Source organism: Spea bombifrons, chromosome 7 (genome assembly GCF_027358695.1).
Source record: "Spea bombifrons isolate aSpeBom1 chromosome 7, aSpeBom1.2.pri, whole genome shotgun sequence".
Classification (NCBI taxonomy): Eukaryota; Metazoa; Chordata; class Amphibia; order Anura; family Pelobatidae; genus Spea; species Spea bombifrons.
Window position 1 is genome coordinate 661,219 of NC_071093.1, and position 13,877 is coordinate 675,095.

Genomic DNA, 13,877 nt, shown 5'->3' on the forward strand with positions numbered 1-13,877 from the left:
GCTACCGACCCATAACCCCCCCGACCTGCACTAACAGCTACCGACCCATAACCCCCCCCGACCTGCACTAACAGGAACCGACCCATAACCCCCCCGACCTGCACTAACAGGAACCGACCCATAACCCCCCCGACCTGCACTAACAGCTACCGACCCATAACCCCCCGACCTGCACTAACAGCTACCGACCCATAACCCCCCCCGACCTGCACTAACAGCTACCGACCCATAACCCCCCCGACCTGCACTAACAGCTACCGACCCATAACCCCCCCGACCTGCACTAACAGGAACCGACCCATAACCCCCCCCCGACCTGCACTAACAGCTACCGACCCATAACCCCCCCCGACCTGCACTAACAGCTACCGACCCATAACCCCCCCGACCTGCACTAACAGCTACCGACCCATAACCCCCCCGACCTGCACTAACAGGAACCGACCCATAACCCCCCCCCGACCTGCACTAACAGCTACCGACCCATAACCCCCCCGACCTGCACTAACAGGAACCGACCCATAACCCCCCCGACCTGCACTAACAGGAACCGACCCATAACCCCCCCCCGACCTGCACTAACAGCTACCGACCCATAACCCCCCCGACCTGCACTAACAGCTACCGACCCATAACCCCCCCGACCTGCACTAACAGGAACCGACCCATAACCCCCCCCGACCTGCACTAACAGCTACCGACCCATAACCCCCCTCGACCTGCACTAACAGCTACCGACCCATAACCCCCCCGACCTGCACTAACAGCTACCGACCCATAACCCCCCCGACCTGCACTAACAGCTACCGACCCATAACCCCCCCGACCTGCACTAACAGCTACCGACCCATAACCCCCCCGACCTGCACTAACAGCTACCGACCCATAACCCCCCCGACCTGCACTAACAGCTACCGACCCATAACCCCCCCGACCTGCACTAACAGCTACCGACCCATAACCCCCCCGACCTGCACTAACAGCTACCGACCCATAACCCCCCCGACCTGCACTAACAGGAACCGACCCATAACCCCCCCGACCTGCACTAACAGCTACCGACCCATAACCCCCCCGACCTGCACTAACAGCTACCGACCCATAACCCCCCCGACCTGCACTAACAGGAACCGACCCATAACCCCCCCGACCTGCACTAACAGGAACCGACCCATAACCCCCCCGACCTGCACTAACAGCTACCGACCCATAACCCCCCCCCGACCTGCACTAACAGGAACCGACCCATAACCCCCCCCCAACCTGCACTAACAGCTACCGACCCATAACCCCCCCGACCTGCACTAACAGCTACCGACCCATAACCCCCCCCCGACCTGCACTAACAGGAACCGACCCATAACCCCCCTCGACCTGCACTAACAGCTACCGACCCATAACCCCCCCGACCTGCACTAACAGGAACCGACCCATAACCCCCCCGACCTGCTCTAACAGCTACCGACCCATAACCCCCCCGACCTGCACTAACAGCTACCGACCCATAACCCCCCCGACCTGCTCTAACAGCTACCGACCCATAACCCCCCCCGACCTGCACTAACAGCTACCGACCCATAACCCCCCCGACCTGCACTAACAGCTACCGACCCATAACCCCCCCGACCTGCACTAACAGCTACCGACCCATAACCCCCCCCGACCTGCACTAACAGCTACCGACCCATAACCCCCCCCCGACCTGCACTAACAGGAACCGACCCATAACCCCCCCCCGACCTGCACTAACAGCTACCGACCCATAACCCCCCCGACCTGCACTAACAGCTACCGACCCATAACCCCCCCCCGACCTGCACTAACAGCTACCGACCCATAACCCCCCCGACCTGCACTAACAGCTACCGACCCATAACCCCCCCGACCTGCACTAACAGCTACCGACCCATAACCCCCCCCCGACCTGCTCTAACAGCTACCGACCCATAACCCCCCCGACCTGCACTAACAGCTACCGACCCATAACCCCCCCCCGACCTGCACTAACAGCTACCGACCCATAACCCCCCCGACCTGCACTAACAGCTACCGACCCATAACCCCCCCGACCTGCTCTAACAGCTACCGACCCATAACCCCCCCGACCTGCACTAACAGGAACCGACCCATAACCCCCCCGACCTGCTCTAACAGGTCGGTACCGCCGGCCCGGCGAGTTCTGGTACCTTCTCGGCATCCTGCTCAAAGAGCCGCAGCTGGAAACACTGGTCGAGTTTGAGTTTGCGCACGTGCCACATCTGGTGCAGGTGCTGCCGCGTGGAGTGCAGCTTGTCCAAGAGGCTGGTGATCTTTGGCACGAGGCTTTGGAAATCGGCCCCTCCTGGAATGCAGTTGCGGCCCGAGAAGCCGTCGCCGCAGCGGATGCATTGGAGCAGCCTCTGCCCGTCGCGGTCCAGCTCCTCCACCGGCGCCTTCACCACCTTCTTCTTCAGCTGCGTGTGCTCGTCGATGAGCCGCCGGGAGCCCTCCACGTCCACCGGGAACTCCTTCCGGGCCAGCGTCTCCTGCAGGTCCTCCAACCGCGACAGCAGATGCACCGCGCTGCCGAAAAACTCCTCCAGAGAAACCCGCAGCTCGATCCACTCGTCGTGATCGTAATCCAGGGAGCCGTCAAACTCCTCCGTCAGCTGAGACGGATCCACCAGCTTGGAGAGACCTTCCACCGACACCATGCTGGTCTGAACACAGAGAGCGCCGTTAGTAACTTTCCCCCCAGCACCGCATGTCTAACTGCTGAATCCCACCTACCGAGAGGGGAGGTGGATGAACAGAACAGCCTCCCAGCAGAGGTGGTAGAGGGGAATACAGTGAGGGGATTAAACATGCATGGGATAGACATACGGCTCCTGAATCTAAGACGAGACCGACGACTGATTAAGGTTTGAGTCGTTACAGCAGGAGAAACGGGCGACTAGACGGGGGCCGCCGGGGGCCGATCTGCCGGCAGCGTCTGGGTTTCTTTATATGTTAATAAAGTTCTGAGGTTTGTGGGATGTATTTGAGGTGGAATAACAATAATATCGTCTATCTGACAGAGGAGATAAGCGCCGGCGCGTTAACGGAGACCAGAGCTGCCGGGACCCCCGCCAGCCGCCGCCGGGACCCCCGCCAGCCGCTGCCGCCCCCCACGTTCTTATCTGAATCGTTTGATATTTTGGGGATCCGAACCTCGAAGATGAACTTGGAGCTGCCGAAGTTGGTTTTCTGTTTCTGCCAGAAGTTCTCCGGTTTGATGATCAGCGCCACGTGGATCTCCGCGGGAAACGCTTCCTGGAGGGTCTTCAGAAGGGGCTTCATCAGGTCCCACTTAGATCCGCGCATGTCGATGATGACCGTGAAGCCTCGTTTGCAGACGTCTTCGCTAGAGGGAGAAAAACATCACGTCAGAGCGGAAATCCAGCCCCTGCCGGCGTAACGCGGAGCGCGGCGCCCGGGGCAGATTTACGCGGAGAGGGGCGTCCCAGGGAGAGTTACGCAGCGTCCCGGGGCAGAGTTACAGGGAGCGCGGTGTCCCGGGGGAGTTACACGGATCGCAGCGTCCGGGGGGGGGGATTACGCGGTGTCTCGGGGTAGAGTTACGCGGAGCGCGGTGTCGGGGGGGGTATACGCGGAGCGCGGTGTCCGGGGGGGGGTATACGCGGAGCGTGGTGTCCGGGGGGGGGATTACGCGGTGTCTCGGGGGGGAGTTACACGGAGTGCGCCGCCCCGTGTGCCAGTCGGCCCCTGAATGAGTTTCTGGCCAGGCCTGGAGGTGGCTGGGATGAGGATTATTTTATAAGTGGGACAGAAGCTTCACAGAACGGAACCGGACTTCATGAAACTTTCAGTTCAGATCCTGAGAGCTTCGGGCCGGAATAATCCCGAGATCCGTGGCCCCCCCGGCCCTCACCTGGGGACGCTGGCCAGGTAGGTGACGAGTCGGCGCAGGTCTTCCTGCCGTATCCTGTCGTGGTTGCTGCGCGCCGGGAACGTCAGGATCGGCCCTCCTCGCTTATCGCGACCTCCTGCGGAGACAGACGGGGACGAGAGGGTTAACAGCCGGTGACGGACCAATCGCTATCCTTAACCCTTCATACCCTGCCCCGCTATCATTAACCCCTTATACCCTGCCCCGCTATCCTTAACCCCTTATACCCTGCCAGCTATCCTTAACCCTTTATACCCTGCCCCGCTATCCTTAACTCTTTAGATGCTGCACGCCCGCTGCCGTCGGCTCACACTCACATCTTCACTTCAGAGCTGACCGCAGGTCATTTTTTTATCTCATTATTATGTTTTTTGGCCACTTTATAAAATACCCAGTTTTGCCCCATCTAGATGTCTCCTATGTATATGCCGTCCGGCGGGGGCCAGCTGCGGTCTTCTTCCTCGTGTTACATCATGGTTTCCGCGAGCCCGATGTAAGTGTGAGGACGGCGGGTAAAGAAAGGCCACTGCTTTCCTTTTTCTTTCATTTGAACCCCGGGCCGTTCTCTGTAATCCCGCCGCAAGCTGCCTTCTATTTTTAAACTCCCCCGACTTGCTATTTTTAGAAGGATTTGGCCCCCGTCCAGCTCCCCGAACCCTCACATGCCCCAGAATCCAGCGCGTTCCTCTCCCCCGGAGCTTACGCTCGTTTCCCCCGCAGCCCTCCGCGCGCTGCGCTTTATATCACCTTTTGTTCTGTTACTAAAAGACTTTTTATCAAATAATTCTGTTCTAACATAAAAATGGGATTAACCCTTTAACCGAGAAATTGAATCCGTCTCTGTAATAAATCAGCCGCGTTCAGTAAAAAGGATCTTTTCTCCCAATTGTAAAATTATGTTCTTTTTTGTGATTTTCTTCCAAAGTTATTTCCAGGATTCGATAAACGTTCAAAATAAACGACTCCGGGGTGAGGAGTGCAGAGAATTTCAAACATGCAAGAAATCTGTGCGACACGCAGACAACACGCAGACAACACGCGAGTTCCGGTATCTGATAAATAAACGTTTCGGGGGGCTGCGGGGTTCGGCGGAGTCCTAAGAAACGTTTCGGGGGGCTGCGGGGTTCGGCGGAGTCCTAAGAAAGGATTCGGGGGGCTGCGGGGTTCGGCAGAGTCCTAAGAAACGTTTCGGGGGGCTGCGGGGTTCGGCGGAGTCCGGATTTAGTGCATAATATACACGTTGACGGGAAATTCGCGGACGGCGCGGGGTTCAGCTGAGTTCGTTGGAAATATAATCCTGGGGCTAAACAAACACGTTTCTGGGGGATTTCTCATTTGGGGTAAAACGTTATTTAATGGCACTCAAGGTGGTGAAAGTGGATTTTTAGGGCCGCTGCTCTTCCTGGCACTGAAGAGGTTAAACGTGCTATAAAACTCAGCGGTGATCCGTGTATAAAGCGATCCGGATCCGGAGCTTAATCCGCGCGTCTCAGACAGAAGCTTCTAAAATGCACAGCCGGGAAGGAGTGGAGATTATCCCGGATTACCGCGGGTTATTTAACTGCCACATCTGGATAAACAGGTACCCCCGGGGGCAGCTGCCATTAACCCCCGCGGTGCTGCAATCTGCAGAGTATGAACCCAGCACACAACCTGCGCGGACATCAACATCCCAAACGACGGTTTCCATGTTACTTTTACCCCATCCCACGGGAGATTTATACCCCAGAGCCATAAACCCCATCCCGCCGGGAACATTACGTGTAACAGGTGACTAAAATTAACCCTCAACGGCACCGGCTGCTCGAAGGCTCCGCAATCTCAGCCACCAGAGGACGTTACCTGACACGAAGGCCACCTTCTCCTTCAGGACGGCCAGAACATCCGTGGCTTTCAAACCGTCGTTCCGGAACGATCCTGGAGAAGAAACAGAAATCAGACGGTAAGAATAATTCCGCCCCAGCACTGAGATCACAGAACTGAAGACTCCAGCACTCTTTAGTAAATGCCACTCGGGCCGGGGCATTATCTGACCCCGGGGACCCCCAATCTACCCCCAAACTGAGGCCGAAGGACACAACGGGGAGAATTCCACCTTAAACAGTAAACAGTAACAGAGTAACAAATAATAAAAATAACAGAGTAACAAATAACAGAGTAACGAGTAACAAATAACAGAGTAACGAGTAACAGAGTAACAAATAACAGAGTAACGAGCAACAGAGTAACAAATAACAGAGTAACGAGTAACAGAGTAACAAATAACAGAGTAACAAATAACAGAGTAACAGAGTAACAGAGTAACAAATAACAGAGTAACAGAGTAACGAGCAACAGAGTAACAAATAACAGAGTAACAAATAACAGAGTAACAGAGTAACAGAGTAACAAATAACAGAGTAACGAGTAACAGAGTAACAAATAACAGAGTAACAAATAACAGAGTAACAAATAACAGAGTAACGAGTAACAAATAACAGAGTAACGAGTAACAGAGTAACAAATAACAGAGTAACAGAGTAACAAATAACAGAGTAACGAGTAACAGAGTAACAAATAATAAAAATAACAGAGTAACAAATAACAGAGTAACGAGTAACAAATAACAGAGTAACAAATAACAGAGTAACAAATAACAGAGTAACGAGCAACAGAGTAACAAATAACAGAGTAACGAGTAACAAATAACAGAGTAACGAGTAACAGAGTAACAAATAACAGAGTAACAAATAACAGAGTAACGAGCAACAGAGTAACAAATAACAGAGTAACAAATAACAGAGTAAAAGAGTAACAAATAACAGAGTAACAAATAACAGAGTAACAGAGTAACAAATAACAGAGTAACGAGCAACAGAGTAACAAATAACAGAGTAACAAATAACAGAGTAACGAGTAACAAATAACAGAGTAACAAATAACAGAGTAACAAATAACAGAGTAACGAGCAACAGAGTAACAAATAACAGAGTAACGAGTAACAAATAACAGAGTAACGAGTAACAGAGTAACAAATAACAGAGTAACAAATAACAGAGTAACGAGCAACAGAGTAACAAATAACAGAGTAACAAATAACAGAGTAAAAGAGTAACAAATAACAGAGTAACAAATAACAGAGTAACAAATAACAGAGTAACAGAGTAACAAATAACAGAGTAACGAGCAACAGAGTAACAAATAACAGAGTAACAAATAACAGAGTAAAAGAGTAACAAATAACAGAGTAACAAATAACAGAGTAACAAATAACAGAGTAAAAGAGTAACAAATAACAGAGTAACAAATAACAGAGTAACAAATAACAGAGTAAAAGAGTAACAAATAACAGAGTAACGAGTAACAGAGTAACAACTAACAGAGTAACAAATAACAGAGTAACAAATAACAGAGTAAAAGAGTAACAAATAACAGAGTAACAAATAACAGAGTAACAAATAACAGAGTAAAAGAGTAACAAATAACAGAGTAACGAGTAACAGAGTAACGAGTAACAGAGTAACAAATAACAGAGTAAAAGAGTAACAAATAACAGAGTAACGAGTAACAGAGTAACAAATAACAGAGTAAAAGAGTAACAAATAACAGAGTAACGAGTAACAGAGTAACGAGTAACAGAGTAACAAACAACAGAGTAACGAGTAACAGAGTAACAAACAACAGAGTAACGAGTAACAGTAACAGAGTAACGAGTAACAGAGTAACAGAGTAACGAGTAACAGAGTAACGAGTAACAGAGTAACAAATAACAGAGTAACGAGTAACAGAGTAACAAATAACAGAGTAACGAGTAACAGAGTAACGAGTAACAAACAACAGAGTAACGAGTAACAGAGTAACAGAGTAACGAGTAACAGAGTAACGAGTAACAGAGTAACGAGTAACAGAGTAATGAGTAACATTAGTTACATCCGTCCCGTGTTTGATCCGTGTATATTCTGTACCCCGTGGGGCGCCGCAGAACCACGTCGGGAACGTTATTATTATTATTACTATTAATAGCTTTTATTCATATAGCGCCAACAGTCTCGGCTGCGCTGCATCCAGTCCCTCCGCTGACAGGCCGACAGGCTGCGGGGGAACGGATGAAATGTATTTTGTGTCTGGACGCGTGACACGGTTCCCCGCGGCCGGGGTATTAATAGCTCAGCCGGGTTTGGGGGGGAGCCAGCGCTCGGGCTGCAGCTTCCCTGAGGGTTCCGGGGAGAGGATCGCGTTCCGGACTCCAGGCGAATTTACCGGCGTCAATCGTTACACGGCTTCTCGCTGCCCCAAGAGCTTGCACTCGTGTTTATAGGACTGTGAGCATTTGCCGGTGGTTTGATGCAGAGGAGAGATCTGCCCCACGCTGCGCATGTTCGCTGTAAAAACGCCTGGGATCCAAACCAAACGATTCACGAGATGGAGTGGAAAAAGTGACGAAATAAACAGCAAAAGAGCCAAATATTCAGGTGCCCGGCGGCCCCGACTCAAACATAACATTACCTAACCTGACACGGAACATCCGAAACATACCCCTCCCCCCCCAAGACCACCCCGTGGGGCTGAAAGCATTTACTGGAAAGCCTATGATGTCATCGGCTCTGGAAACGACTCAGATCAGGCAAAGAATTCACCGGCTATCGGCTTTCACGGACATCTTGGGATATTTATTATAATGGAAGATCCCCCCCCCAGCCCCCAGAGGGGTAACAAACAGAGCGCTGGGTCCGAGTGCAGACACGCGTGTTACAATGTAGCGTGTTCTCTATGAATTATGCAGCTGCTCTGTAACATTGTAACTAACGCCACAAACCGGGATTCCGTGTTCCCGACATATTTTACACGCAGTTTTACTAACCCTGACTGACGGCGCGACACAAAATGCTGCCCCCCCATGACATCATTATAAAAAAACAACAGCGCGCATGTCCGCTAACAAATACAGACGACCAGCAGCCCAAAAGCGTCACATTAGAGCGTAAGCTCTCTGTCATACGTAGGGCCTTCGTTGCAGTGGCCATCGTTCCGTCATGCGGACGGCTACATGGAATTCGGACGATGACACACGGGGGGGGGGCGTTATGATTGCGGCTCTCGGAATCCGTGTCATCAGAGAGTCATTAACATGAAACACGGAGAGCGCACGCCGGGACTGAAATCTGCAAATGGCGTCTAACCCTCTGCCACGGGAACTGTACTGAAAGGGTTAAAGGAGGAGATATCAGGAACACTTAATGCATGTGAAGCTTGGGGTCCCGGGGGAAGTCACTCTGCCGCGCACGCATCACTTCCTGTATTACAAGCGAGTGCTCCGCGGAGCGCGTGTAACGGGTTAATAATGAATAATCTATATGAACGGCGAGAATTTCCCGCCCCGTACCCCCGCGACGAGGAGTGATGAGAGTTATCGGGAAGGATTGTAAAGGGTTAACGCTCTTTACTATCTGCGCGGCTCAAAAGCCGGACCTCTGCCCGTTTCTATGGGAGTTTCGGGGGTCCCCGCAGGCTCTGGGAGCCCCCTATACAGTAGTAATGAAGTAACAGGTCACCGAATGCGCTGGCCGCAGGACATGCGCGGATCCTAACGCCGGACGCCAGCGGCGGCTCCAACATCCCATCCAAGGCCGTCCGGGCTAAAAAAGCACGAAGTTTCCCGGCATCCGTCAGGAGAAGCCACCGGCTCGCCATTAATGCCTTTTCTCAACAAATCCTTTTCTTTCCGTGTTTTGCTCAATCTTTGTCATTTTCCCGTTTCCAGCCGAGTTTCCACGGCAACCCTTTGCTGAAAAGGCCAGTAAATGGAGGTTGTTTTTCATGTCTTGGCAGCCGGGCTCAGCCAACATTCCCTTAAAGGCACAGAGCCCGACGCGGGGGACATCGCGGCACCGGGGGAGGGGGGCATCTGCTGAAAACTGCCCCTTCTACCCCGTGGGGGGCAGCTACTGGGGCTGGGCGATGATTCCTTACATATAGTTATATACGACCCGCTACACGCCTGCTTCATGTATGTAACACACACATACTTCAGGCAGTGGGATTTGGAGGTCACGCAGCGGGGGGCTTCAGCAGATATTTATAAACCCAGCGATCCCAGCGGGGGCAGAAACACCAAACGCATTCCTCATAACATCATCATCCTCAGCCGCGCCGGGAACGCCGGGAACTCCTACAACTCTGAGCACTTACCCCGGAAACTCCCAACCTGCCGGCAGATCGGCCCCCGGCGGCCCCCAGCCTATTTACCCCCCGGGGCTCCTGGTAACCCCGGCCTATTTACCCCCCGGCCCTTCTATTTTTTGCAGCTATTGCTCCGGATTTGGGTGAAAGTCACAGAAAAGTAAAACCCGGCGACCCGGTCAGAATCCCGCCGCGCCGCGACCCAAATGCAGGTTAGTGGAACCGGCCTTACCCAGCCGCTTAACCCCTTCTGCACCAGTGGGGGCTGTGTCCGGGGCAATAAAGGGGTTGCACTCTTCTTCCACGTGACGACTGCCCGCTGTGAGAAGCCAGTTGCCCCCCGTCCAGCCCCGGGACCCTCCGGCTGCCCCCAGACACCGTCCACACTCTTGTTTCTCAGTTTTATCTCGAGACGGCCCCTGCGGCCCCATGCAGTTCCCTCGTGGGGTAAACGCTTTCCCCGTTATCTCTCTTCTGGATTTCTCGGCCAACATGCGCGATCATCTAACAAAGCAGAATAAAACTTCCTGAGATCCCCCCCCCCGGGGCAAATTCTTTACAAAATCCCTTCTTATTACTGATCCTGAAATAGAGCAGCGGGGGGGTAATAATCCGGGGGTCCGGACAGCCCGACTCACGAGCCACATAAGGACTCCAGTAATAGCTGGACGAGACCCCAATAGCATGAGCGAGACCACCCAGCGCTCCACGCGGCCCATCGGGAAACAGGGCGGCCATTAGACATACCAGAGGACCAAAGAGACCGCAAGAGACAGCAGCCGGACGCAACCCACTGACCGCCAAACAAAGACCCCTTATAAAAAATGCTTTCAGGCCCCTCGCCGTTTCCTTTTTTACCCCAGTTGTAGCTTTTGCCCAAAAATACAATGTTTTCAGCCATTTGTATGATTCTCGCTCTATTATCTGACCCCCAAATCTACTAAACACCCCGACTTCTTATCAAACTGCCTGTGGGGAACAATAGAATGACTCAGTCTTAATCACCCAGTCAGACTCTCTAATGGGGGTCTAAGGAGAGACGGACTTCATAAAGCGTCAGCTCAGTGTGGAAATTCACCCAAAATATCAGGACTGCCGTTCCCTGTGACGAGAGGCGGCTGTACACGGGTGCCCCCCCCGGGCTGTACGCGGGAGCCCCTCCCGGGCTGTACGCGGGAGCCCCCCCCACGGCTGTACGCGGGAGCCCCCCCCACGGCTGTACGCGGGAGCCGATATCTCTCGTCACGCGGTTTAAACTGCAGCCTATAGAGTGGAAGTCACGTGACGGCGGCTTTTATCCCTGTAACGAGCGATGTATCGGACACCTAGGCCTGGGCGCGGTACAGAAGCTTCACATGCGATTGCACTGGTGCCCCCGCGGTGCTTGGCGGCTGCGACACCCGCTCATCCGTTCAGATGTGCAAGTCATGCGCGTTAATGGGATAAACTCAGAGCGTCTGATCGCTTGCCTCGGGTGAGAGACCAGCAAACGGCATGCGCGGCAGAGGAGTCCCTGCACCGACGATGCGCATGCCGTGACCCGCCGCATGCGCTCGGAGAACTAATCAAGACAATACTGCCTGTGGGGACAAATAGAACGGCTCAGTCTCAATCACTCAGCGGACACTCTAATGAAAGAGAGGTGAATACAGGCAATTGAGACCCGCCGCCCGCTCCGCACCGCCAACGATCGCCAACAATCCCCACTCTGCCAACAACCGCCCCTCCCCCAACAATCCCCACTCCGCCAACCATCGTCACTCGGCCAGCGATCCCCTGCAGTCATCTTTTCATCTCTACACCAGATTTACCGGCACCCTGACCGGCTCCGCCACCGAACGGCCGCGGGTTCATTCCGGTTCCCCGGATCGGAGGCGGGCTGCGGGGGTTAATCGCGGCTGCGGCGGGTTTCGGGTCTGCGGCCGGCATTGTGCTCCGTGAAAGGCGTCCCTGAACATGCGCCACTTCCCAGCCGGCTCTGCTCACCCCGGATACGGGGCGCAGCGTGACCCCCGGTCGGACCCCGACCCACCGGCGGAAGCCGTCAAGACCCCCCGCGGGACGCAGAGACCCCCAACCCGGGGACCCCTCGTTACATTTCAGTCATTAAATTCCTTTTGTATTATTTTGGGCTCCATTTATAAATCATCCCTGAACCCCCAGCACACGGGGCGACAACAACGAGCTGAACGGGAACACGCGTGTCCTGCCGAAACATTTACACGCGTGTCCTGCCGAAACATTTACACGCGTGTCCTGCCGAAACATTTACACGGGTGTCCTGCCGAAACATTTACACGCGTGTCCTGCCAAAACATTACACATTACGTTTACATTTATTAAGCAGACGAGCGGAAGAACACGGCTCGGGCTGAGTGGAGTCGCCGGCGACCGCACGGGACCGGCAGCGAGTATCAGGACTGGCAGCGCCGGGAGATAATCCTAATGAGACGGCGATCCGGGGGCCGCGCATGGAGCCTGAAATCCCACCCTAACCCATCTGCGGATATCACACAGCCGGCCGCAGGAAAGGGTTAAATCCGTACGACACCCCCCCCGCGGCTTCCTCCTCCTTTGGATCAGAAGCAACTGGAACCGGATCAGGAACTGGAGCCAAAAACTCAGCCGCATCCGGATCCCGAAACACAGAGACGACTCCGGCGGACGCGCTGCCCCGGGGGGGGGGGGGCAGGAGAGGCACGGCGGGTTATTTGCCCCACGCCTTCCTAATGCCTGCGCGGCCCTCCAGCGAAGCCACCTCCCGGGGACAGCATGACACGGAGCAGACGCCGGGTCAGAGGCCTCTGAAGGGCCATATGCCAATCTTGAGATAACTTAGACATCCCTACAGCATTTACCACCGCAGTTGGATGGCTGTTCCACGCATCCACCAACTTTCGCTGAAATAAAAACCCAACCCTATTAGTGATTACAGCATCTTCAGGGCAACACATCATAACTCCCAGCCGGCAGGGGGATGCCGGGCGCGTGTTGTGTAGCTGAGCGCTGGGGGGCTGCGGGGGGCAGCGGGGGGCTGCTCGGCGCTCGCACAGAGGGGGCTTGTTCCAGCTTCATAAAGGGCTGAGGAAGGAGCGATCGCGGCCCCCACTGCCCCGCAGGAAGAATAGCGCAGTTCATGCATCGGCCGCTGCAGCTGCTAATTAGCATTAGCCGAGGAGCACCATGCGCGGCGGCACGTAACCCCCGCAGTGCCACCAACCCAGGGGAGGCCGCAGAGAGGGTAAACAGGGGCAGATCGCGGCTTCGCGGCTCCTCTTTAGCACAGTCTGCGTCCGAGCGCTAAAACGCGGCAAATTCCACATTTTTACTTTTTAATTTTTTCTCTATTTGTTTAAAAAATGAATCCCACATTTACATAATTCCCCCAAAAACAGAAAACTTTAACCTTTTAGCCTCCGACACAATTTAATGTTAAATCCTTATAAGGACTTTTAGATTTTGTGTTAACCCCATGTTAGCCAGTGAAAAACACCGAAATCAGTCGTTGGTCTCGTCTTAGATTCAGGAGCCGGATGTCTATCCCATGCATGCTTAATCCACTCACTGTATTACCTTCTACCACTTCTGCTGGGAGGCTGTTCCACTTATTCACCACCCTCTCAGTAAAGTAAAACTTCCTTCCGTTCCCGGTCAGTCTCGTGGCACCGAGGATATGTTTAATGTCTTCATTCATCTAAATGTAGCTGCGTGGAGGGAATGAGGTTGGCAGCGAGAGGCTTTCCTTCGTCGCCGGCTTCTGAATCATTCTATGCAGAATAAGCCGTCGGGA

At 53.6% G+C, this 13,877-nt stretch overlaps 1 protein-coding gene across 3 annotated transcripts in view; it reads right to left on the reverse strand.

Moving 5' to 3' along the window:
- Nucleotides 1-13,877, reverse strand: part of KALRN (kalirin RhoGEF kinase) — a 91,931-nt gene that overhangs the window by 61,851 nt on the left and 16,203 nt on the right. For all 3 annotated transcript variants that reach the window (XM_053471024.1, XM_053471023.1, XM_053471022.1), the window contains exons 2-5: nt 5,771-5,845; nt 3,911-4,025; nt 3,190-3,382; nt 2,187-2,699 (exon numbers count right to left, since the gene is read on the reverse strand). In XM_053471024.1, coding sequence (XP_053326999.1) covers nt 2,187-2,699; nt 3,190-3,382; nt 3,911-4,025; nt 5,771-5,845 — 896 coding nt within the window. The remainder of the gene's footprint in view (nt 1-2,186; nt 2,700-3,189; nt 3,383-3,910; nt 4,026-5,770; nt 5,846-13,877) is intronic.